General features: G+C 37.2%; 1 protein-coding gene, 1 non-coding gene and 1 pseudogene across 2 annotated transcripts; 2 read left to right on the top strand and 1 right to left on the bottom strand.

Annotated features, from left to right (window-relative positions):
• Window positions 1–1,904: 1,904 nt before the first annotated feature.
• Window positions 1,905–5,907, top strand: LOC114823741 (small ribosomal subunit protein uS17-like; annotated as a pseudogene).
• A 3,772-nt stretch (window positions 5,908–9,679) lies between these two features.
• On the bottom strand, window positions 9,680–9,785 carry LOC114823807 (small nucleolar RNA R71). The gene has a single exon (XR_003771754.1). It is a non-coding gene; the product is annotated as a small nucleolar RNA R71 (small nucleolar RNA).
• Window positions 9,786–14,551: 4,766 nt separating this feature from the next.
• LOC103406706 (methanol O-anthraniloyltransferase-like) lies at window positions 14,552–17,047 on the top strand. Its single transcript, NM_001328746.1, has 2 exons — window positions 14,552–15,016; window positions 15,938–17,047. Exons 1-2 carry the CDS (start codon window positions 14,576–14,578, stop codon window positions 16,862–16,864), a joined length of 1,368 nt encoding a protein of 455 aa, NP_001315675.1. The 5' UTR covers window positions 14,552–14,575; the 3' UTR covers window positions 16,865–17,047.
• Window positions 17,048–24,122: the final 7,075 nt, after the last annotated feature.

Raw genomic sequence — 24,122 nt, 5'->3', positions numbered from 1 at the left:
ATTTGCTTTGTATTTGAGTTAGAAAGAATTCCAGCAACTCTATCTTTTCTATGAAAACACACCATCATTTTCATGGTTAATTTTATTTCTCTTGATCTACTTCTAATCTGAACCCCTCAGTTTCCCTTAACACAATCCGATGGCCCTTCTTATATCCAAACAGTTCCCTAAGCAGCTGGATCAAGATAGTACTTAATTGGCTAATGGAGATAAGGAGAACGAGAACCATTAGCAATCTGGACCAATGAGAGGCGCAATATATGAGTGTTAGTCTGTGAAATAACTCGAATTTCAAATCAATCACTTGAAATGCTTATGTTTTTTGGGATTTCCAATGTTCGGTTCGTAGATCTACTCCAATTGAGCCAAGTTGTACTGTTTATTTCTTATCTCAGTATTGGGTACGTGCCGTGTTGTATTTGCTGATACGATGGCTACATGTGCTTTTTGCATCTTACAGGGACTTACGTTGATAAGAAATGCCCTTTCATTGGAAATGTTTCTATAGGGGCCGCATCTTGGCTGGCACTTGCCATAGTGCTAAGATGAATAAAACAATCATCGTTCGAAGGAATTATCTACATTATATCAAGAAATATCAGAGGTATGACGTTCGCGATCATTTTTTTTCACTTTCTATTGTATCTGTAGTCATTTTGGAGAATTAACAAGTACCATCCTCTTTGCTCTTCTGAAATCTTTTTCTTTCATGCCGCTTACTTAAGATATGAAAAGAGACATTCCAACATCCGGCTCACGTATCTCCATGCTTCCGTGTGAAGGAAGGAGATCATGTTACCATCGGCCAGTGCAGGTGATTTACCTTAGCTCGTTTTTAACTACATGTTTATGTATGTAATTTGGCATGCGCTAGTGCTCATTTTGTTTATTTTCTTTTGTTCTCTACCAATGTTCAGGCCGCTGCCCAAGACTAAGAGGTTCAACGTCTTGAAGTTGACTCCTGCCGATTTTTTTTAGCACAATCATTAAGTATGGTTTTTTTTTTTTCAACACAGATTGCTTCTTATTTTCACTTCATGCGTGACGGTGGAAAAATTTCTTTCGAGTTGTGGAGATAGTATTGAGATATAGTTTTTGGTCGGATGTCATATCATAGTGTTACATAAAATTCATGAAACAGAATTTCGTCTTTGCTAATTAATGCCTAGTTTTCAATGGAGTTTTGATCCACAGAAGGCAGATAGATGCTTTGTTAATTTCCATTCCTCACCATTTGGACTAACCTGACGGAATTTGGATCCTTTCTGGACCTTAGTGTTCGTAGGCTAAGGTAAGGACCACGAAATATGGGCCCTTGGTTTGTGTGCTAGAGAGATCGAAGTACTTGATTTTTGTGACCCAAGCTGATGGAATAAGTTTATGAGGACTGTCAAATTTAATTTGAATGGTTCGGATTGTCTGGTCCTTGGACTTTGGATAGTGAGATTCGGAGAGGATCTTTGTCCAACTTGACGGGCTAACGGATAAGAATTTTACACCTGACTACTTGGTCCCACTCATCATCTGTCGTGAACATACGATTAATTGTATGCATAAACGGTACTACGATATTTGACAAAATCTCCCACAAGTAGTAAATTGATCAAGTGAATATGTTTTTTTTCAAACAAGTAACTGTTAAATATAGCTTAGATTAGTAATATGCTCGTAATAAAAATAAACTTGAAATTCTTTTGTCGAAAAAAAGAAACGGAAACAAAGGCTGGCAGAGTGGGAGTCGGCCCAAAATATCCCGGCCCGAACTCACTCAATTCGCGCCTTTTTTTAAAGTTATATGCTAATACAAACACGCGTGCGGCGCGCCAACGTGAGAGGGGTAGGGTTTTGTGGAACGTTGAATCGCCTCCTGTGCTAACACCTGGACTCCTCTCGAGATATCAATCATGGCGGAACAGGTCGGTTCTTTTCTGCTATACCTGCTAGTTGTTACCGTGTCCAAAATGTCGTCGTTTATATCTTTCAAGCAGTCGTTCTATTTGATATTTTTGACATTTTTGGTTGCAGACTGACTAGGCGTTTCTGAAGCAGCCCAAAGTGTTCATCAGGTAACCGGTTAATCAAATAAATTTCAATTTTCTTGTTGGGATTAAGATTTGTTTGCTTTAAATTTGTTTTGCTTTATTATGCATTTGCATTTGGGCTTTATTTATAATTTTATTTTTATTTTTGTTCCACTGTAATCGAATTTATTAACCAGCTCGAAGAAATCTGGGAAAGAGAAGAGACCCGGAAAGGGCGGCAACCGGTTCTGGAAGAGCGTTGGGCTCGGTTTCAAGACCCCCAGGGATGCCATTGAAGGCCCCCCTCCCACCCTTCTCTCTCTCTCTCTTCCTTCTACTTATGTATCTTACTATCTTGTATATGTATAGTAGTTCAAGTTATGCAATGAATGAATTTGAAGCGTTTTAGTATGATTGATTAGTTGTAACCGGATTGATTAGAACACGGTGTCTGAGTAATGTTGCATTAGCATTTGCCCATTTTATGGATGATTTGCATTTGTGAAGTCTTCAGGGTATGCAGCAATGTGGTTGATTAGCGTATACACGACTACCTTTGAATCAGAAGAATTAAGCAGACAAAGACTATTGTGGCGGGTTGACTTCTAAGTTCTAACAGAAAGTTTAGGTACCATTATGATCTCAATATGAGTGTTGTTCCGTGAAATAACTCGAATTTCAAATCAATCACTTGAAATGCTTATGTTTTTTGGGATTTCCAAAGTTCGGTTCATAGTTCTACTCCAAATTGAGCATGGTTGTACTCTTCATTTCTTGTCTCAGTATCGGGTATGCGCAGTGTTCTATTAATTTGCTGATACGATAGCTACCCGTGCTTATTGTATCTTACAGGGACTTACATTGACAAGAAATGCTCTTTCACTGGAAATGTTTCTACCAGGGGCCGCATCTTGGCTGGCACTTGCCATAGTGCTAAGATGAATAAAACAATCATCGTTCGAAGGAATTATCTACATTATATCAAGAAATATCGGAGGTATGACGTTCGCGATCATTTTTTTCACTTTCTATTGTATCTGTAGTCATTTTGGAGAATTAACAAGTACCATCCTCTTTGCTCTTCTGAAATCTTTTTCTTTCATGCCGCTTACTTACGATATGAAAAGAGACATTCCAACATCCGGCTCATGTATCTCCATGTTTCCGTGTGAAGGAAGGAGACCATGTTACCATCGGCCAGTGCAGGTGATTTACCTCCGTTCGTTTCTAACTGTTGTGCCTTGGCCCGTTTGTCAGTGCGAAAACGAGATTCAAATTACAACATCACCAAATCACACTCAGTTGAACAGAATAAAATACAAGAAATAAAGACACTGAGAAATTTACGAGGTTCGGCAAAAACATGCCTACGTCCCTGTAAAGATATTGCTCTTCACTATGAGAATAACAGTACAAGTACACATGAGTTAAATCAACATAACTCAATCCCGAATCTCTTGCACACCCATTCATAGAATTTTCCCAAGAGCCTCACTCTACTCCAAAAATTCTTTTACTAGAATACTTTTCACTCTAGCTCTCTTGATTTTCTCTCAACCCATGTTCAACCTTTCCCATGGGAGAGCCGGATGCTCTCCCCCTTGGATGCTTCTATGATGCTTACCTTCCCACTTTCTAAGCATTACTAAATGCACAAATATTGCATCTAGTTATAGGCATGCATTAGCAACTATGCCAACAACCAAGACCAAAAAGTCTTAAATTCACATGACATAATTATTACCTAGCCTACCTAGCATGCACCGAAGTCTATACCTAGTCTATAAAGTACAACTTTTCCAAAGTCTATACCTAGTCTATAAAGTACAACGTTTCTCCATTTGTTATTTAATGCATAGAAGACAAAGCATGCACAATTGCATGCAAGCAAACACAAAGTCACGGTTGCTGCCATTTCCTTGTAGCATTCACATGGTCTTCAATTGTTCTCAACACATGACTCATAATTACTCACAAATGTATGAGCCAAACACAACAATCTCCACCTTGGCGAATACACCATGCAAAAACCCTTGCACCCATCACCAAAGCCTATTGGCCTTACATACCAGCATACACACCCTGAATCAACCTCGTTGGTCCTGTTTCGATTCAGTCACTGCCAATGCATGTGCAGCTGCTGCAAGCTAAAAATCACCATTTAGCTTCAGACAGGATCTCGACACATCCTCGTCTCCTCCAACAGGTTTTTCTCCTCTTCATTGTCTACAACCTAGAAACTCGTTAGCGCGCCCGTTTCCAACAACAACCCATCGAGCCAGACAAAATTCCCCACACTTCTCCTCCTTCAGGACCATCTCATCACTTGTGAATCCCATAGCTCCACTTGCTGCAAAACCCCTGCAACACTTGAGACTATACATCACCACGAAAAGTGTTGCTTCTGAGTACCTAGAGGGCATACTCGAAGTCTTCCACTACAAACTTGCTACAACCCGGCCTAGCACCTATAGCACTGTGGACCCTTGCTTCCGGAACCGGATCTAAACCTGTTGTTTCTCTCAGATCCTCTTTCCAATTTTTTTCCACGATTCCAACCTTGAATAGCTTAAGCAGTCTCGTGCCCACCATCATCCATGGTCTCCTTTGTGTATCATTCCACACCAAAGAAGCTTGCACCTGCTCCAAACTTACTGTATCTTTCCATGCAGTAAAGTTTCACAAGGTTGTCGTACGAATCTGAAAGTGAGGTAAGAAAAAAGAGGCCTTTGTTTTCTTCCTCAACATCAACTTTCGCAGTTGATCCAAACATCCCTGAACATGTCTTTCTTTTCTTCGGGCTTCATTACTCTCATCTGCCAAGAGTAAAACAGCCACTCTCATTAAACTGCTCAACTGAAAATTCCATGGTGAACAACAAATCTGGACCTCCAACGAACCAAGCGTCCAACGATGCTCTAATACCAATTGTTGTGCCTTGGCCCGTTCGTCAGTGCGGAAACAAGATTCAGATTACAACCTCACCAAATCACACTCAATTGAACAAAATAAAATACAAGAAATAAAGACACTGAGAAATTTATGAGGTTCGGCAAAAACATGCCTACGTCCCCGTAGAGATATTGCTCTTCACTATGAGAATAACAGTACAAGTACACATGAGTTAAATCAACATAACTCAATCCCGAATCCCTTGCACACCCACTCATAGAATTTTTCCAAGAGCCTCACTCTACCCCAAAAGTTCTTTCACTATAATACTTTTCACTCTAGCTCTCTTGATTTTCTCTCAACCCATGTTCAACCTTTCCCATAGGAGAGCCGGATGCTCTCCCCCTTGGATGCTTCTATGATGCTTACCTTCCCACTTTCTAAGCATTACTAAATGCACAATATTGCATCTAGTTATAGGCATGCACTAGCAACTATGCCAACAACCAAGACCAAAAAGTCTTAAATTCACATGACATAATTATTACCTAGCCTACCTAGCATGCACCAAAGTCTATACCTAGTCTATAAAGTACAACTTTTCTCCATTTGTTATTTAATGCATAGAAGAGAAAACATGCACAATTGCATGCAAGCAAACACAAAGTCATGGTTGCTGCCATTTCCTTGTAGCATTCACATGGTCTTCAATTGTTGTCAACACATGACTCATAATTAATCACAAATGTATGAGCCAAACACAACACTAACTACATCTTTATATATGTAATTTGGCATGCGCTAGTGCTCATTTTGTTTATTTTCTTTTGTTCTCTACCAATGTTCGGGCCGCTGTCCAAGACTAAGAGGTTCAACGTCTTGAAGTTGACTCCTACCGGATCTTCCGGCACTGGCAAGAAGACTTTCGCTGGAATTTGAATCTAGGAATCTTGAGTATCATGGTAGGCTGTAGGCATTGAGGAGATATAGTTGCTTCCCCTGTACCCTTTCAATTTCTTATGCACTGGTTAAATTTTTTTCTTTTGACGACTCTCGTGGTATTAAAATAGGAACATTTTTTTTTATCAGGTTTGAATTATAGTGCATGTATTTTGGTATGTAACACAAAGAATCTCCGGGTGTGCCAAAACTATTTTGGCTCACGCAAATCGCCTTGTGAGTATTTGTAGCTCTTGCCATTTTAAAATGCCTTTGAACACCGTAGGGAGGCATCCGACTCTTTTAAATGAGTTATTTGTTATGTTAGGCATGCCAATATTGGTTAATATCAAGCAAAAGATGTGAATTGGTATTAGGGTTTCACAATGATATACATATGAAATCCTTCATAATGCAAATGCTTAAAACTCTGCATCACTCGAGCGTCCCGTATCAACGTGTTGATAATGCAAGTCGGACGCACTTTGTGAAGAATGCAATCTCCCGCAATTTTCTTCACTAATTTCAACCAACGCAATGGACCTAAAGCAATGATATAATCTTCCTGTTCATTTACGAGCAAAATAAAATTTATTAATTTCATCATTCCCCACTTACGAGAAAATTTTTAGTACTTCAAAAATACGGCTCGTGTATAAATGTCATTAACACAAGTGTTGGATTTTTTTTCAAATATCCAACTAATTGTATACAACACTTCTATAACAAGTAGTGTTCCAAACGCATTGAAAAATCTGTCTCCTTACATGAAGGTGAAAAACCTAACAAACAAACATACAATTAATAAAACCAACTAATCACAAAAGGGGAATAGTAACACTTACGCGGAAGAAAATATGGCATTCTAGCTGTGCTGCAATTGCCTACAATTGTATTAGGATAGTTTAGAGATACAACAAACATGAACATTTCTGAACTTGTTTGAAAGTGTTTTAAATCGATTAAAAGTACTTTTAGAGAAAATATTTTTGTATTCTAAAAGCACTTTCACTTGCATTTTTACTAAATATTTGTTCACAAAAACGTTTCACTAAGAACATTTGCAGCACTTCCAATCGAAGTTTAAGTTTTTGTAGACATAAATTTTCATTAGAGTTTACATTACTGAGTTGGAACAACAATCCAGTGCTTTTCTGTTCATGGAACAGGTTCTAGAAGATACATGATGGAAGGTTGAAATCCAAGTGTCTCTGGTGTTCTGAAATTATAGCCTTCAACATATCCACTGTAGCTGTCGGGTGCACTTGCATCGGAACTTTACTGTCACACCCGCGTTGGACCACCCAAACATTTATGTTGGCATTGATGTTGTAGGGCATTGATGTTGTAGGGCATTGCATGAGATTGCTCTTGTGTAAGAACATTGTTCCACGAATACGACTGACTGTCATCCATGACTAATTTCTTGTGGGCAAACAAATAGAAATTTGGAATCTAGTCAAGTGCTTCCAAAAGCACTTCACTAGATTCCGTGCATTTGGAAGCACTTCACTAGGCTCCCTAGACTTCCGTGCTTTTGGAAGCAGAGCTGACGAAGTCGTGTCGGCTATCACTTCACTAGATTCCAAATTTCTATTTGTTTGCCCACAATAAATCAATCATGGATGACAGTTGATGAGTAGATTTTATATTATATATTTTACCATATTCTTAGTATATTTTGGTTAATATTTTGGAAGAATTTTGATGCTTTCAATTGTATTTTCAATATAGGACTTTCGACTTCCTCTGGAGCAAAACAGGACCAAATGGACAAATTTTGGAGTAATTCCAGTTGGAGGACGTTTGTGAGTCACTTAGCTTGATTTTCTCAAAATTTGGGATTTTTCCACCAAGCGGTTATTTTCTGGCGATAAAATAAAGGAGTGATGTGCGGTGTTGGAAAATGATGTTTCTGGGCTTAAATTGCGTTTTTGGAGCCCAAGATGACCTCGGATGGGTTCGTGGCCTTCTGAAGAAGTGTTCAGAATATTCCAAACATTAAATCCAGCTATATTGGGCCAGTTTTGGAGCAGCTTATGGGTCCAAAACGTGGCTGTTTAGATTTTAGGCGAATTTTACCATTTAATTTAGGGTTATGTTTCGTATTTTATTTTATTATTATTATTAGTTCCCTAGTGGGAATAAAGGACCCATTTTTAGGGTTTGTGTGGGGGCTTAGCAAATATATTGCTTGGCCGTCTACAGTTTTTTTACTACGCTTTCTTTTATGCAACTTTGGAGACAGAGAGAATGGCTAAGGTTCTTGGAAATTTTCTTTCAAAGGTGTTTTCAATCCTTTTTTTAGTAATATTTTCTATGATTTCAATTATGAATATGCGTAACTAATTCCTATTGCTAGGGCGAAGCCATGAGCCTTAGCATGAATATGTGATTTTTATTTAATTGCTTATGATTGATTGCATGTATACTTTGAATTGTTAATCACCGGGATAAAAACTATCTAATTGTCTTAATGCCTGATCACCATTAGGATCTTTAGAAAAATAATTTGATGCAATTTTGGTCGGAAGGTTCCCTGAAATTGACGCTGGCTTCTTGTGATTAATAATTGTAATTTCACTTATGATGAACACCACGTCTTAAGGGTTGCATGGTTTTTCAAAGGATTTTCATAAAGCATAATAAGTCTTTCATGTTCAGATTTGATCCGAACATCCGGATGGGTTTGATGTTAGATATACGTTCTATGTTGGATGTTCCAAATAGAATATAAATTAGGAAAATCTAACCTTCAAAGTGGCATGTGTAGATCATAAGTAATTGGTAAAAGTTCATAGGATTGCTAGGTAATGGTGGACCCTAGTGCTTTCTTAATATGATTTCTCCAAAACTGTTTTCTTTTTCCTCCAGTTTTAATATTGCAGATTGTTTTATTTTAATTAATTAAATTCGTTTTTAGTTTAAGTAAGTTATAAAATCAATCATCTCAATTTCTACTTTGCAATAGTTAATTGGAATTTGGTTTGTTTCGAATTATTTAATAATCCCCGTAGAGAACGACCTTACAGGATCTGTTTATACTACAATAACCTTGTAATTCTTGCAAGTATTTTATAGGAGTTTTTATCCCGTTCACATGAGTAGTAAAATCCCTATAAAGAAAATGGTGCCGTTGCCGGAGATTATTTAAAATAATTCCTTCTAATCAGATTTCCAGTTAGTTATTGCTGTTTATACATATAAAAACAAAAAATTAATTTTCGTTTTTATTTTATTTTTCTCAGATTACACAGTGCAGATTACAAAGAAAATATGTGCATGGTAAGTAGCCGTTCAATAGTACAGAAATTGCTTCCTTTTGATCTAGAACTCGAGCAAACTTTAAGGAGACGTAGGGGGAAAAATTTGCAGTGGGTTCCTTTCTCTACAGGGGACTTTTCAGCAATGTTTAATTTCTGAGGATCTGCACAGTAAAGAAAAAATGACGTTGGTTATTCTAGAGGCGGGTCAGCCTTTGGGTGAGTCTTTAACAGCTCATACCACTAACATACCAAGTTGCATTACTTATCCGGCAATGGAGGAAGGGTCTACATTCGAAATAAAGCAGCACATGTTGAATATTCTACCTACATTTCATGGGTTATCACGATCCAAACATGCATATTGCATAATTTTTAATGGGATGCAAAAATATTTTGGTGAGAGGATCTTCAGTCGAATCTATTAAGCTCCGTTTGTTTCCATACACTCTAAGAGATCAAGCAAGGACATGGCTCCTCACACTCCCATCTGCAAGCATTAGTACTTTGGCCCAACTTAGTGAAAAATTTTTGAACAAGTATTATCCAGCTTCAAAGACTCTTGACATGAGAAATCAAGAGTTTATCTTTTGCCCAAAAACCAAATGAAGAGTTTCATGATGCGTGGGAGCGGTTCAAAGAGTTGATTTGAAAATGTCCACATTCCAGTATTAACAGTACTCATCAAATGCATATATTTTTCAAAGGGTTAAATATGACTACAAAAACTCTTGTCAACGCTTCATGCGGGGGTTCGTACAAAGATAAAACTGCATAAGAAGCTTGTTTATTATTTGAAAAAATGGCAGTAGATACACAACAGTGGACAGTTGAGCAGCAACAATCTAGGTTTGTTTTTAAGATGTCTAACGGTTCTCCATATGTGTCGGCACAAATTGTAATAATGGAGAAAAAGCTTGAAAGATTTGATGCAAAATTTGACATTTTATTACAAAGAATTTCGGGTTCACATGTTGTTGTACAGCAGCCTTTACAAGCTGCCTGCAGCATTTGCAGCATGACAAATCATGATTTTTTGAGCTGTCCACATAAAGATGTTTATTCGGAGTTTACAGCGGAGCAGGTTAATTCATTTAATAATTTTCAACGTCCCCGATACGACCCGTATTCAAATTTCTACAACCCAGGTTGGAGAGATCATCCTAATTTAAAGTGGGACAAAGATCAGCACTCTAGGCCTCAATTTCAACAGCAGGTACATCAACCTGCTACACCTAAGGCTACTTGGGAGATCGCAATTGAAAAATTAGCTAATACTACCAGTCAAGAAATCTAAAATCTGCATGCATCAATGAAAAATATGGAAAAACAAATTGAGCAAATTGCATTGCAGGTTTCAGAAAAAGCACCGGGTACATTTCCTAATCAAACAGTACCTAATCTAAGAGGACGAGAAGAATGCAATGTTGTACGGACCTTACTGTCTGGCAAAAGTTATGACAATAGATATGAAAATTCTGCTGGAAATTCGCGGGCAGCAGAACAGCGCCAAACTAAATTTGCAATTTTTGCAGATTCTGTAATTTCAACAGATTCTGGGTAGCCACAAGATAAATCCGAAAATACTGCAAAAGCTACCACAAAAACTGCAGAACATGTTTATGTGCCTCCTATGCCTTATCCAGAAAGGTTGAAGTCGAAAGTTAAAGATCAACAATTGACAGATTTTATGAAGACTTTAGCTAAAGTTCAAATTAATCTTCTATTAATTGATGCAATCAAGAACATTCCATCTTATGCCAAGTTTTTTAAGGATGTTTGCTTAAAGAAAAAGAAGCTCGTTGATTTTGAAAAAGTGATTCTTACAGAACAATGTAGCGCAGTTCTATCAGAGTATTTTATTGTTATTATCCATTTAAAAGTGGGTGATAAATGTTGTTATGCACGTAGTTCAGAATCGATCAAGATGGTTTGGTGAGATGCATGCATGGTAGAAGAGGTGTGAAAAGTCATGATGCATGGATGGGATGAAATTATGAGATAAAATGAATTTAATATTCATTTAAAGCAAGCCTAGGAACGTAGGTCTTTTTGGTGTTGTGATGATGAGGTAGGCTAGGTTTTTAATGCATATTTCTTGGGTTGGTGTCGTGAAGATGGTTGGAGGAAAGCAAGTGGTAAAGCCACGTCACCAAAGATCAAATCCTTTAAAGATCAAGTCACGTCAGATACATGGGAATTTGAAATAGGACTCTACTAGAGAATCAGGCCGTGCCAAACAAGTACATCAGTCCTATAAATACAGATGCAATGGCAACGGAAGAGGGATCTCCAACTTAACACACAAACTGCCCTGCGCAAACCCTCGCTCTACGCGAAACCTCTCAAACATCTTGAGATTTTTTATTTTCTTTTTCGCCAACACATCTTTAGTTTGGATAAACAGCACTATGAAAGCAACCGGCGAATATCTTTAGTTTGGATAAACAGCACTGTTGCCGTAGAATCAGTCGACCGTGAAGCACCTTCAGTTTGGATAAACAACATTGTGACGGGGCCGACTGGTTATCTATCCCAGTCTCGGTCGAGAAGGATTTTTGAATCTTTATTGGTAAAGGTTATATCATTAGCCTTTTCGGCGAAGTGGGGTGTTACAAATTATTACATTCGGCACATTGAAAGCCGAATTTGATATTGAACTTCGCAGAACTAGCAGCCTTGTCTTCAGGCTCTAGAACTCGAAGGCCGAGAGTGTTCATTCCTCGGCCGCAGTCGCGAGATTCAGAAGTCAGCAGCGCACTCAACGCAACATCAATAAATTTTACGCCTCGGTCGACGAGTTGGCACACCTGCAAACAACCGAATGACGTAGTTAGCTTATTAGTTACTCGGCCTACGCGCCACGTAGGCTTGGCAGTTTTTAGGGTCAACACTTGTAAAAGTACTTATTTCTCAATGGTTCTTTAATCGGTTGTGTGCCCATAAATTATATCGTGAGTTTTTTGTTCTTTTTTCTCTATTTCATTTTGTTCTTCACTGTTACGTAGTATGATTGAAACCGTAATTGAATCATCGTTTGGAATTTTAGTTGAGATTATTTATCTATTGGGTTTGGGTTCCTCGACCCAGCTACCTTTTCAAAGTAGATGCTATATCACTAAAATTCAACAACACCTTTGTAATTGCTATAACCAGATATCCTCTGATTCACTAAAAAAACAAAACATGTCAAGAGGAATCATCACTTTATTAGAGATCCTTTGTACGTCAGATAATTTGATTGAATTACTCTATTGCAAATATGAAGATCAAACTGTTGATATATTTACTAAGGGTACGCTAAAAGAGAGTTTTGTATACCTCAGGGATTTTCTTGGTGTCAAAACTAAAAGCAATTTGCAGGAGAGTGTTGGTGCCTAAATTGATTTCTAGCTTCCAATTTTTTGTATTAAACAAAAGTAATGGCTTAGTTTTTTCTAAATTTGTAACGGCCAAATATGTTGACTCAGTCCAAAATTACAAGTGTAGGGCTGAGATAGGTTTGCTTTGGTGGTTTAGATTAGCTTAGAACAACTGGGGTTTTGAAGGCTTTTGTAAACTAGCTAATTTAAATGAGATGTAAGGTGGTATCGTGACCAAAACCCTAAATCATTGAAGTATGTAAGTGACGTTTGAGCTGCAATGTTCTGCCCTATGCTATCACTTTTCTCTGAAATCCTCTTGGGTTTGTTTATATTTTCTTAAATAAAATACAACTAGATTGAATCATGGATTTGAACATGCTAAACACAAAATTTGACAACAAGCTCAATGTTCGGAAGTTAAGCACCGAACATAAGAGTTGAGGATTAGCCGATAACCATGAACATGGAATCGGGGGTTTGGTTAACCAGTGCTAGCTGAACCCACTCGCGATCTTCTCCTCCAAGTCGACTCCTGACCTTCATGCTGCTGTTACAAAGTCTTGATACAATTTGGCTTCTTACTTCTTAGTCATGGAATTTTACGTATTGTTATATTCAACTCCAATGAATATATGAACACTCGAGTCTAGTTTGGTTTGGTTTCTTCTAAAAATTGATGGGGAAGAACAATTGGATGGCTAACCACCAACTTAAATGAACGAAAATAAAGACATAATTCACAAGTAGTTGCAAAGAGTTGCTGGTTTCATATTCCTTATAATTAAGTTGAATTCTCAAAAGAGTGTGCATAGCTTGATGAAGAACCGAATATTGATGGAGGAAAGTGGGTTCGGCAGCCCCATATTCAAGGGGAGGTTGTTGGATGAGAAGATATATCGTGTAAGATGGAGAAAGATTTGGAAGGGGTAATTTTGGAAGATTCGGTGAGTACGGAGAGTAGATGTTAAGTTTTTAAAATCTTGTAGAGTAAAAAGAGTTCGTTGGTTGAGGAGATAAAAGTTGGGTGTAATCAGAAGCTCCATTTCCATTTTAACAAATATAATATTGTCTTCAGTGAGTCATATCTTTAACAAACATAATATTGTCTTCACTCTTCAATGAGTTCTATTTTGTCAAGTGATCGAATTATTTGTTCCATTTTGTTTTTTTACATATTTGCTTAACAATGAAATGTTGAGAGTATAGATCTCATATTAGGTAAGGAAAAGATTTTGTATGTGCATATAAGTAATTAAGTTACTCTTCATATTGTCAATTAGTTTTATGATGGAACCTCAACTACTTTTTTTGTTTTTGTTTAACAAACGACATTATCTATACTGAGAGAAAGATGACGGGTTTAGACTCACAATAGACTAATAATAATGTTGTTCAAATTTGCCTTTGACGAGAATTAAACCTAAAATCTCTCAGTTATAAGTGAAGAGGAATACCACTAGACTACAATACTAAATGGCGATAGAACTTTAACTTTCGTTGTGATATCAGAACATATTATCTTAAGTATGAAACCCAACACTTGACGTGCTCCACGCCATGTGAAACAATATTCTCCCGTGCTAATATGCTAACAATATTTTCCTTTATAGCCCAACACTTGACGTGCTCCCAACAATGTTTTCCTTTATAGCCCCAACAACACTTTACGTGCTTCCAACAATGTTTGCCTTTATAGCAGACGTCTAATCGATGTTTTACAAAAGTCACACCTGTCCTCATATCCCTGTTAGTATTCAGTTTTCTGATGTTGAAATGAAATTCAGTATTAATGTATATGTGCGAATCTGTGGTAAGAACTGTGAATTGTCCCATGCACATACCTCTCAACATGATGTTTTTCTTTGCAGTCCATGTTGATTGCGTGATTTAAACGTTTCTTTCTAACAACATTTTTAATGGAAAGGAAAACAATCACATTCACAACAGGTGGAAACTTGGACGGAAGATTCGGGAACCCTAGAGCATCTGCATAACGCTATATAAGTACTTAAGCACTAACTAGTTAGCATGCATACCACAAAATAAAAGTTTCAAATCCTTTGATCTTTTGCTGGTTCTTAAGCTCGTTACTGAAATGATGTCATTCTCAGTACTTCAGGTGAAACGATTGCAACCGGAACTTATAACTCCGGCAAAGTCAACGCCTCAAGAAACAAAGTTTCTCTCAGATATTGACGACCAAGAAAGCTTGAGAGTTCAGATTCCAATCATAATGTGTTACAAAGACAACCCTTCACTTAATAAAAATCGTAATCCCGTTAAGGCAATTAGGGAAGCCTTAAGTAGAGCATTAGTGTATTACTACCCCTTAGCTGGAAGGCTTAGGGAAGGGCCTAATAGAAAGCTCGTGGTCGATTGCAATGGTGAAGGTATCTTGTTCGTTGAGGCTTCTGCTGATGTCACACTTGAGCAACTAGGAGACAAAATTCTACCCCCTTGTCCACTTTTAGAGGAGTTCTTATATAATTTTCCAGGCTCTGATGGAATTATTGATTGTCCTTTGCTGCTGATTCAGGTGAGTCAATTAATTATCAATTACATGTTATTTAGTTTTTCATATTCATATTTGGTCATAGCCATTAATTCTTTACAAAAAAATTGAAGTAGGTTAAGGGTACGAGTAGTGTTTTTTGCGTTAAGATCGCATACACACCCCATAGATTTTTTGTAAGAAATTAGTGCAATCAACAACATATGATATTTTTAATGACAAATAAGGATATAAACAAGAAAGCACTAACAATATTGTAAATAAGTTGAAGTTTGGTGGCACAGCAATTGTTTTTAACTTTTTCATAAAATTGGCAACCCATTTCATAAACAAAAATTTATCATACCACCACCACACCCAAACTTGAACTTATCTACGATACTACCACGCCTCTTTGTTCTTATAATTAAAGAAAGTCATTAGGTGGTTTTGGAAAGAAAAGATTATGAGACGCTTTTCATTATTTTTCGAAACTAATTTTTCTTCTACAATCCTTATGTTTAACCCTATACATTGTAAAATTTGTATACACACCGAATTGAGGAAATTATATTTCTACATGGTATCTGCCTAATTAGTCCTAGGTTTTCTACCACTCTCACATCACCTTTATTGTGTAGGTTTTCCTTTGCCGTTCTTCTTCTAGGTTTTTTGCATGTCGTCATGTCGTCCTCTTTGTCTTCTGTCTAAATTTTTCCCTTCTATAAGCGTTTTGTCTAAATTCCTCTATATTTAAAGATTCTTTCAAGTAACTACAACAGGCAGGAGACTCTTTCAAAGAGACTCCATCTTCCTTGAATTTTATTCCTAATTTTTATGAAATTTTTGTTTCCTAATTAGATCATCTAATTTAGATGGTTTTTTTTTTTTTTTTTTGGTCTTTTCTTCGAAAGAATTGTTAACTAGCACGAATATGATGATCAAGAAAATTTTTGCAATATGCAGGTGACCTGTCTTACATGTGGAGGTTTCATACTTGCATTGCGCCTAAACCACACAATGTGTGATGCAGCTGGATTGCTCTTGTTCCTGACCGCCATCGCGGAGATGGCAAGAGGCGCACATGCACCATCTATTCTACCAGTGTGGGAGAGAGAGCTCTTGTTCGCTCGAGATCCACCAAGAATTACATGTGCTCATCATGAATATGAAGACGTGATTGGTCATTCTGATGGCTCATACGCATCCAGTAACCAGTCAAACATGGTTCAACGATCTTTCTACTTTGGTGCCAAGGAGATGAGAGTCCTTCGAAAACAGATTCCACCCCACCTAATTTCCACTTGCTCCACATTTGACTTGATCACAGCTTGTTTGTGGAAATGTCGCACTCTTGCACTTAACATTAATCCAAAAGAGGCTGTTCGAGTTTCATGCATTGTCAATGCACGAGGAAAGCACAACAATGTACGTCTTCCCTTGGGATACTATGGCAATGCATTTGCATTTCCAGCTGCAATTTCGAAGGCTGAACCTCTATGCAAAAATCCACTGGGATATGCTTTGGAGTTGGTGAAGAAGGCTAAAGCTACCATGAATGAAGAATACTTAAGATCAGTGGCAGATCTTTTGGTACTAAGAGGGCGACCTCAATATTCATCGACAGGAAGTTATTTAATAGTTTCTGATAATACGCGTGTAGGTTTTGGAGATGTCAATTTTGGATGGGGACAGCCGGTATTTGCTGGACCCGTCAAGGCCTTGGATTTGATTAGCTTCTACGTTCAACACAAAAACAACACAGAGGATGGAATATTGGTACCAATGTGTTTGCCATCCTCGGCCATGGAGAGATTTCAGCAGGAACTAGAGAGGATTACTCAGGAACCTAAGGAGGATATATGTAACAACCTTAGATCAACTAGTCAATGATGTAAGTGTTAAACGTAATGCACTTTCTGTAATGTAGAGTTGTGTCTCTTGGAACTTATCCAAGAGTTATAGCTGTTATCCAAAGGTCTGAATGTTATTAAAAAATAGCCAATAATAAGATTGGCCTAGTGTTGTAATAAAAAATTGAAAGCAATAAAATTAAATTTCAGTTGCCGCTCAAAAGTCATCCTCCATATATATTCTCCTGTATTCTTCCTTTCTGCAGTATAACTGAAAACTGCTGATCTTTCCTCCAACAGTAAGAATCAAATTGCCCATTTGTTAGACAATTTAGTCAGTTTTCAATGGATTTCTTGAAGTATCATGAAAATGTCAGGAAGTTTGAGCCTTTATTCCCTCAAACCAATAAGAGCAAAATGATATATAAGCGATCAAGAACACAAAAGCAAACTAATCACACGTGTGATAGGAGCCTTGCTTACTGTAGAATCATATGGAGCAACAATTACAAGCACTCAAATATTCTTCCCACCCACTCGTAATTTAGGGTTTTGAGATCTCCTTGGCTCGTTCATTCTAGTTAAAATTTTAAGCCCCATTTTATTAAAAGTTTGTTGAACTTGAATTGAGTTGAGACTCAAATTAAAGTAAAAATTAATCACTACCACGTTTAACATTTAGTGCGACGAACATAAATTGGTCGCGTAAAGTTTAATAGCGTCGCACAAACGTATGTGCGATGAAAACTTCGTCATGCAGAATCAGTCGCGCAAAGATCGTGAAGAAAGACTTTGCGCGATGAACAAAAGCATTGGTCGCGGAAAATAAAGCATGACAATTCCTCATTCATTGCACCAAATTTTTAGAAACGAATATGTTCGTCACACAAAATACCAGGATACAAACCTAGAACGACTAATATTCATGTCTAAAAACTTTGTGCGACGAAAGTGAGTTAGTGCAAAAAAGTATGCACGACGAAGCTATTATTCGTAAAAAAAAAAATTATATTTGTTTAATTTTATAATAAAATAATAAAATAAAAATAAAACAAAATAATTAAAATAAAAATAAAATGTATGCACAAAGAAAAAAATTTAAAAGTAAGGAACTAAACAACTAAGAAAAAAATGTGGAATAATCTACAGGGTCGTTGTTCACATGTGAATGGAAAGATTGGGGCAAGAAGGGGTCGGGGTTGAGGACAGGCTCAGAGGTCGAAGGGGCAGAGTTCTGGGCATGCTCAAGTTGGAGGGGCTAGCACATTGATAGGGGACGAATATCTAGGAGACGAATGCGGGACTGACTGAGGGCCTATACAATTAGTGACATCGGGCTATTATACGAGGCTAGCTCAGTCCTAAGGTCGGTCACCTCTGTTGTCAAAGCTGTCACCTCACCCTTCGATTGGGAGGATGAAGAGGCTCAAAGTTCCCGCCGCCGAGCACTCCACATCCCCCTACAATAATCTTGGACTAAAATTTTAGGCCTGAAGGGTTAGAGTAGAAAAACTATTTCTAGGCTAAAGGCCAAATTTTCTGGGCTTAAAAAAGATCTAACGGCCCCAATTTGAATCCAACGGCTAAAATAATTAAATCCAACAACTCGATGAAATAATCTTTCATCATTCGGTCATGACACTCATCTCTATCATGCTGCACAAATGAACGCTCGGTAACAGAACTACGATAGCTAGATTTGGCATGATGCTCATATTGTATAAGCAAGTTTGCAAGTTTAGCTTCTGCGTTGATCATTTATGTATCCTCAATGTCAAGGCTTGCTTTGTATTGTGCCATCTGCATTGCCCTGCTACGCCTTTTTCTATCACTCATTGATGAGATATTGAGGATTTTTAGGAAACAAAAACACTTTGAAAGTTGAAAGATTGGTGAATATAGAGGATGATTGAAGGTTGAAAGATTGTGCGATCAACTGATATTCAACCTGTGTTTATATAGAGGATGATTGATGAAAGTTGAAAGATTGGTGAAAGTTGAATGATTCGTGAAAGTTAAAAGTTTGGTGAAAGTTGACCGATTGGTGAAAGTTGAAGGCTTGCTTTGTATGTATTTTGTATGTGTTTCGTGTGTGTCATGTGTTTCACATGTGTTTTGTGTGTGTTTCATCTCTATCATGTGTTTTGTATGTCCTTCACATGTGTTTTGTATGTGTTTCACATGTGTTCTGTGTGTCTTGTGTGTTTTATGTATTTTGTGCTTATACATCTTTATCATAATTTTCATATTCTTCCATAGTGTTTCATGTATCAATTTAGTGATTTTTCAATATTTATCGGAATTTAAATATTTTTATATTAAAATGTTCATAAAATTAATTTACGATAGTCTACATAATTTTTTTTTAAAGGTTAATTTAAGAAAAAAATTAGCCTAAGTTCATTCTTTAATAATCCTGGACTAAAATTTTAGGCTAGAAGGATTAGAGCAGAAAAACTGTTTCTAAGCTAAAGACTAAATTTTCTGGGCTTAAAAAATTGGCTTTTAGCCCAAGGGTTGGAAATTGTCTAATGAGCTGGCTGCTAGAGTTTCCGCACTGTGACACACGTGTGTCTCATGTGTGCGTGCGTGTTGCGTGCATGCCAGTAGGCTTTGTTAGGTATTGCATATATTTATTAGTTTTTTCTATTTTTATTTATTTTCCTGTCCTTGTTTTAGCAGTAAATCAATATGCAATTCACCACTGCACGCCTTAGAGTTGTCCACCTCGCTTACTAATGTAAGCAGAGGTGTTGAAGTATATGCGTCTTCTAAAAGTCAGATTGCACAAGTAGAAAGTGAATATGCATGCTCCATAATCAAACTTCTTTCAAGACCTGATCAAAACTAGTGGTGGTACGAATCGCCATCCCGATCAGTCGAATCTCCAACCAATCTTTATCGGGATGGGATTCTGAAAATCAAAACCGAACCGAAATTTCGGTGTTCTCAAACAAGTTTCTGGATTCGGTCGTACAGTTCGGAATTTCAATTCAATAGGAATTTGCCTCATAAACAAATCAAACCCAAATCCAAATCCAATATCAGAAATCCAAATCAACCAAATCCACATAAAATTAATCCAGAAATCCAAATCCAAATGCAGCACCAATCAAAAGCCCTAAATCATAAATCCCTAATTCAACATGCATCCTAAATAAAAAATTAATCCCAAATCCCTAAATAAAGAGGATTACCAGGGCTTCTCGCTTTTAATTTCTTGCATGACGTTCGGGATCTCAATCATCGGGGGTCTCTTCCGTTTCAGAGAATAAGAAGCGACGGTAAATGATGAAAAATCAAAATGCGAGACGGAGAGTTCTTAGCTCGCCGTTGTTGTAGAAATCGTCGAGAGAGACGCCGACTCCTAGAAAGAGATAGTCTGAGAGAGGGAAATGGAGAATCGCCGGATCGTGGTGGCTTGTGGTTGTGTGTGGTGGTGGCTGGCCGTATTTGTGTGGTGGAGGGAGGCTTTGTTCTTTGGTTTGAGAGAGTTGCATGCTTGCCGCTATTGCTTCGAGACGAGAGAGACTGAGAGGGTGGGTGTTTGGTGGGAGTGTGCTAAGTTCTACAATGAGCTAGCATTAATATGATTTAAATTCGTCTTTGACGAGAATCGGACCTAACATCTCTCACTTACAAGTGAAGAGGAATACAACTAGACCGTGATTGACATAATGTGATTAAATCTGGGGTTTTTTGTTTCTATTAATTACAAAAAAATTGTTTTTTCTGTTTTGTTATGGGTGAAATGGGTAAACTAGTAAAGTTAAATGATGAGAAATTCGTTATCATGTAAATGATTAATTTGTGATTATGTGTACCAATATTTTTCACGGTTAAATAAATAAGAGTGCAAAAGTTTTCGATCCGAACCGTTGTCATCCTTACGCATGAAGCACTCTACGGAGAATGCAGTACTCTTTTACAATCATCCTCAGTATCCTTAACTCTTTTACAATCTATAGTGGCAACAACTTCATCCTATTCATTTGCATGCAGGCTCTCAACAGCTTCTCCACCCATGAAATTGCCCAATTGATATGATATTTCCTTCGACAAAAAAAAAATGATATTTCCTTAAAATGTGGGGGCAAGGCTATGTTGTTTGACTGCGCACTGCCGCAAAGAAATTGAGAGTTTGGGCAACTTAAAAGATGTGATTAAGTACATAAGGCAAGGGTTCAATACTCAAATCCCACCTAAATAAGTACAAATTAACATGAACTAGTCACGTTCGTCATAGAGACATCACACGCATTAAGTTTGGAAGCCTAATATTCTTCATGTAAATTGGTATTCTTCATGTAGATTTAATCACATAAATGTATAACAGACGGTATAAAAATGAAAAAACAAAAAAGAAATGACGTTAAATACTCATCAAATATTCCACAACAAAGTAATGAAATCGGACAAGTTTAGACTTATTCGAGCAAACTCTCTTGTCAGTCAAGCAAATTTTTGCTTGTGACCAAAGTGTTGAAATGAAGTTTTCTTTAAAGAAACCGATAGTACGAGCAATTTAGCAGAACTTACAAATAAATGCAAATGCTTAAGTTGTGAACCCTAATATTCTTCATGTAAGTTGGTATTAGGGTTTCACAATGATATACATATATAAAGGGTAATGTTAGGGAAACTAAATTTGTAGACAAAATTTTGAAAACTAAATACCATGGAAGTTGATGATTGGATTACTACTTAAGCATGTTACAAATTTAAAACGAAGGCAAACCTGAAGAATTGCAGCAATGGAACTGATGCAATAATTTGGTGAAGATGTGGCTTTTAAGGTCGATGTCAAAGGAAATTTCAAGGAGCGTCATCAACTGTATGGATGTGAAAGAAAACTTAATCCATGTTGATATTTGGGGTGGTTATCAAGTTGCTTCCATTTTAGGTGCAAAATAGTTTCTCACCATCGTTGACGATTATACTAGGAGCACATGGATTTATTTGATGAAACACAAATCCAATACAATAGAATTCCTTGTCCAATTCATCCACATGGTAGAAAATCAATTCAATACTAAGGTCAAAATGGATCGAAGTGACAATGGTCCCGTGTTCAAACTTGACACCTTCTATAATCTCAAGGGAATTGTCCATCAAACTAGTTGCATCAACACACCACAACAAAATAGTGTCGTTGAACGTAAGCATCGACACTAGCTTAATGTTGCTCGAGCCTTACTTTTTCAAGCTAATCTTCCTAATTAAACATTTTTGGGGGATGCAATCCTAGCTTCTGCCTATCTCATAAATCGAACACCCACATCAATTCTTCAAGGAAAAACACCATATGAAAAATTGTTTCACAAGGAACCGAATTACTCTCACCTACAAATTTTTGGATGTTTGTGTTTTGCATCAACTCATGCACAAAAGCCTTCAAAATTTGACCCTTGTGCACGTCGTCGCATTTTCATTGGTTATCCCTATGGTAAAAAAGGTTACAGATTATTTGATCTTACCCTCCAAAATGTTTTTGTGCCACGGGATGTTATTTATTTATTTTTTGAGATCAATTTCCCTACCACACCTCAGACATTTTCGCTGCCCCTAATTCCTTGTTCAATACAAACTCCTCACCATTGCACTTAGATATGGACTCTTTCCCTCCCACCATTCCTCAAGTCATCACATCTGACAACTTATCTGCCACCAACACCAAAAATATCGCAGCCACCCTTATCACCGTTGCAAATAACTAACAAGATCTAGCCTTCTCCAGAAACACCACCTACTGCCCTTATTTCCCCAGCACCCACCAACACCCCGCCGAGCCCTGCACCTACACCATTACCACCCCGTCATGTCATACGTCCCACAAAGCCTTCCTCATTTTTGCAGGACTTTCATGTCGAGACCTTTCTTCCGTCAAGACCTACTCTGACATCTTCAATGAACGTGGTTAAGTCAACAGGTACCTCTCATCCATTCTCTCACAACTTATCGTATACTCATTTTTCACCCTACCATAAAACCTATACAGCTAACCTCACGGTCATTAAAGTACCCACAAGTTTTTCACAGGCTGTTCATGACCTCCATTGGCGTGCTGCCATGCAACATGGGCTCTTCAGGCAAACCACACTTGGTCTCTTGTGCCGCTGCTACTCCACAAACGGCCCACCTATTGGATGCAAATGGGTTTAATTCAAACCTCTTCTTGGAAGAATAGTGAATGTCTTTCCTTACAACTCAATTGTAAATCAATTGCAAAAATGTAAACATTGGAAACATGATTGGGATTGATCTTAGAATTGTCTTATACTCCCTACAATTTAAATGATCTTGCTAGTAAAAATGGTTTAACTTAAAATGCTTTATGGATGCTAAGTTTGTACAAAATAATTTAACAATCCTGAACATATTCACTAATCAAAGAAATTAAGCAAGTCACTGAATGCCAACTACATAATAGTATTCCCCCTACACATTTGAGCCATTTGATTGAGAAAATTCTAAACATTCTAACAAAGGGTTGGTTTGGGATTGTAATGCTTTTAAAAAATCTGGAATATTAAGTGTGTTTGGTAACACACACACACACACACACACACAAAAAAAAAGTGATTTAAAAAAAAAAACTGTTGTCAATGTCAATAGAAAAGCATAGAAAAACAAAAACAAAGTCTACCATGCTTCTAAAGAAAGTGCTTTTTTTTTTAAGTATAGTAATTAGTGCTCATTTAATAAAATTTTCAAAGGGAAGTACAACCCCACATGTTTTACAAAATTACAATTTTGCCCCTATGTTATTGTCTTTGACAATTATTATATCACACTACATACCATATCCTTTTTATTTATTTAGCACATTCACAACAATTTATATAACAGTTTACCAAATACTCAGACATTGTTTTTTGTTGTAAAAGCACTTTTACAAAAAAAAACAAAAACAAAAACAAAAAAGTTACCGAACACGCAACAATTGTTTATTCTCATAGAACAGCATAATCACATTTTTTTTTAGAAAGCACAGGAATACCAAACTAATCCAAAGTATTGTCACTTAGTACTACGGTATAGTGGTTTTCCCTTTCACTTGTAAATGAGAGGTTTTAGGTTTGATTATTGACAAAAGCGAATTTGAACCACATTATGCTAGCTCATTGTTAGGTTTAGCCCACTCTTTTTTTAGTGTAGATAATATCATTTGTTAAAAAAAATTATTTTTTATCTTAACCCAATTTCACCATTAGAATTAAAGGAATTACAACCCTTGATTAAGCCCAAAGTCAAAGACGACTTTTTTCGAAGTGATGTTCTTCCTTGGAGAGGCTAGT

The sequence above is a fragment of the Malus domestica genome, chromosome 02 (assembly GCF_042453785.1).
Source record: "Malus domestica chromosome 02, GDT2T_hap1".
In the NCBI taxonomy this organism is placed as follows: domain Eukaryota; kingdom Viridiplantae; phylum Streptophyta; class Magnoliopsida; order Rosales; family Rosaceae; genus Malus; species Malus domestica.
Note: the sequence above shows the minus strand (reverse complement) of the source record. Positions and strands in the feature narration are given on the sequence as shown.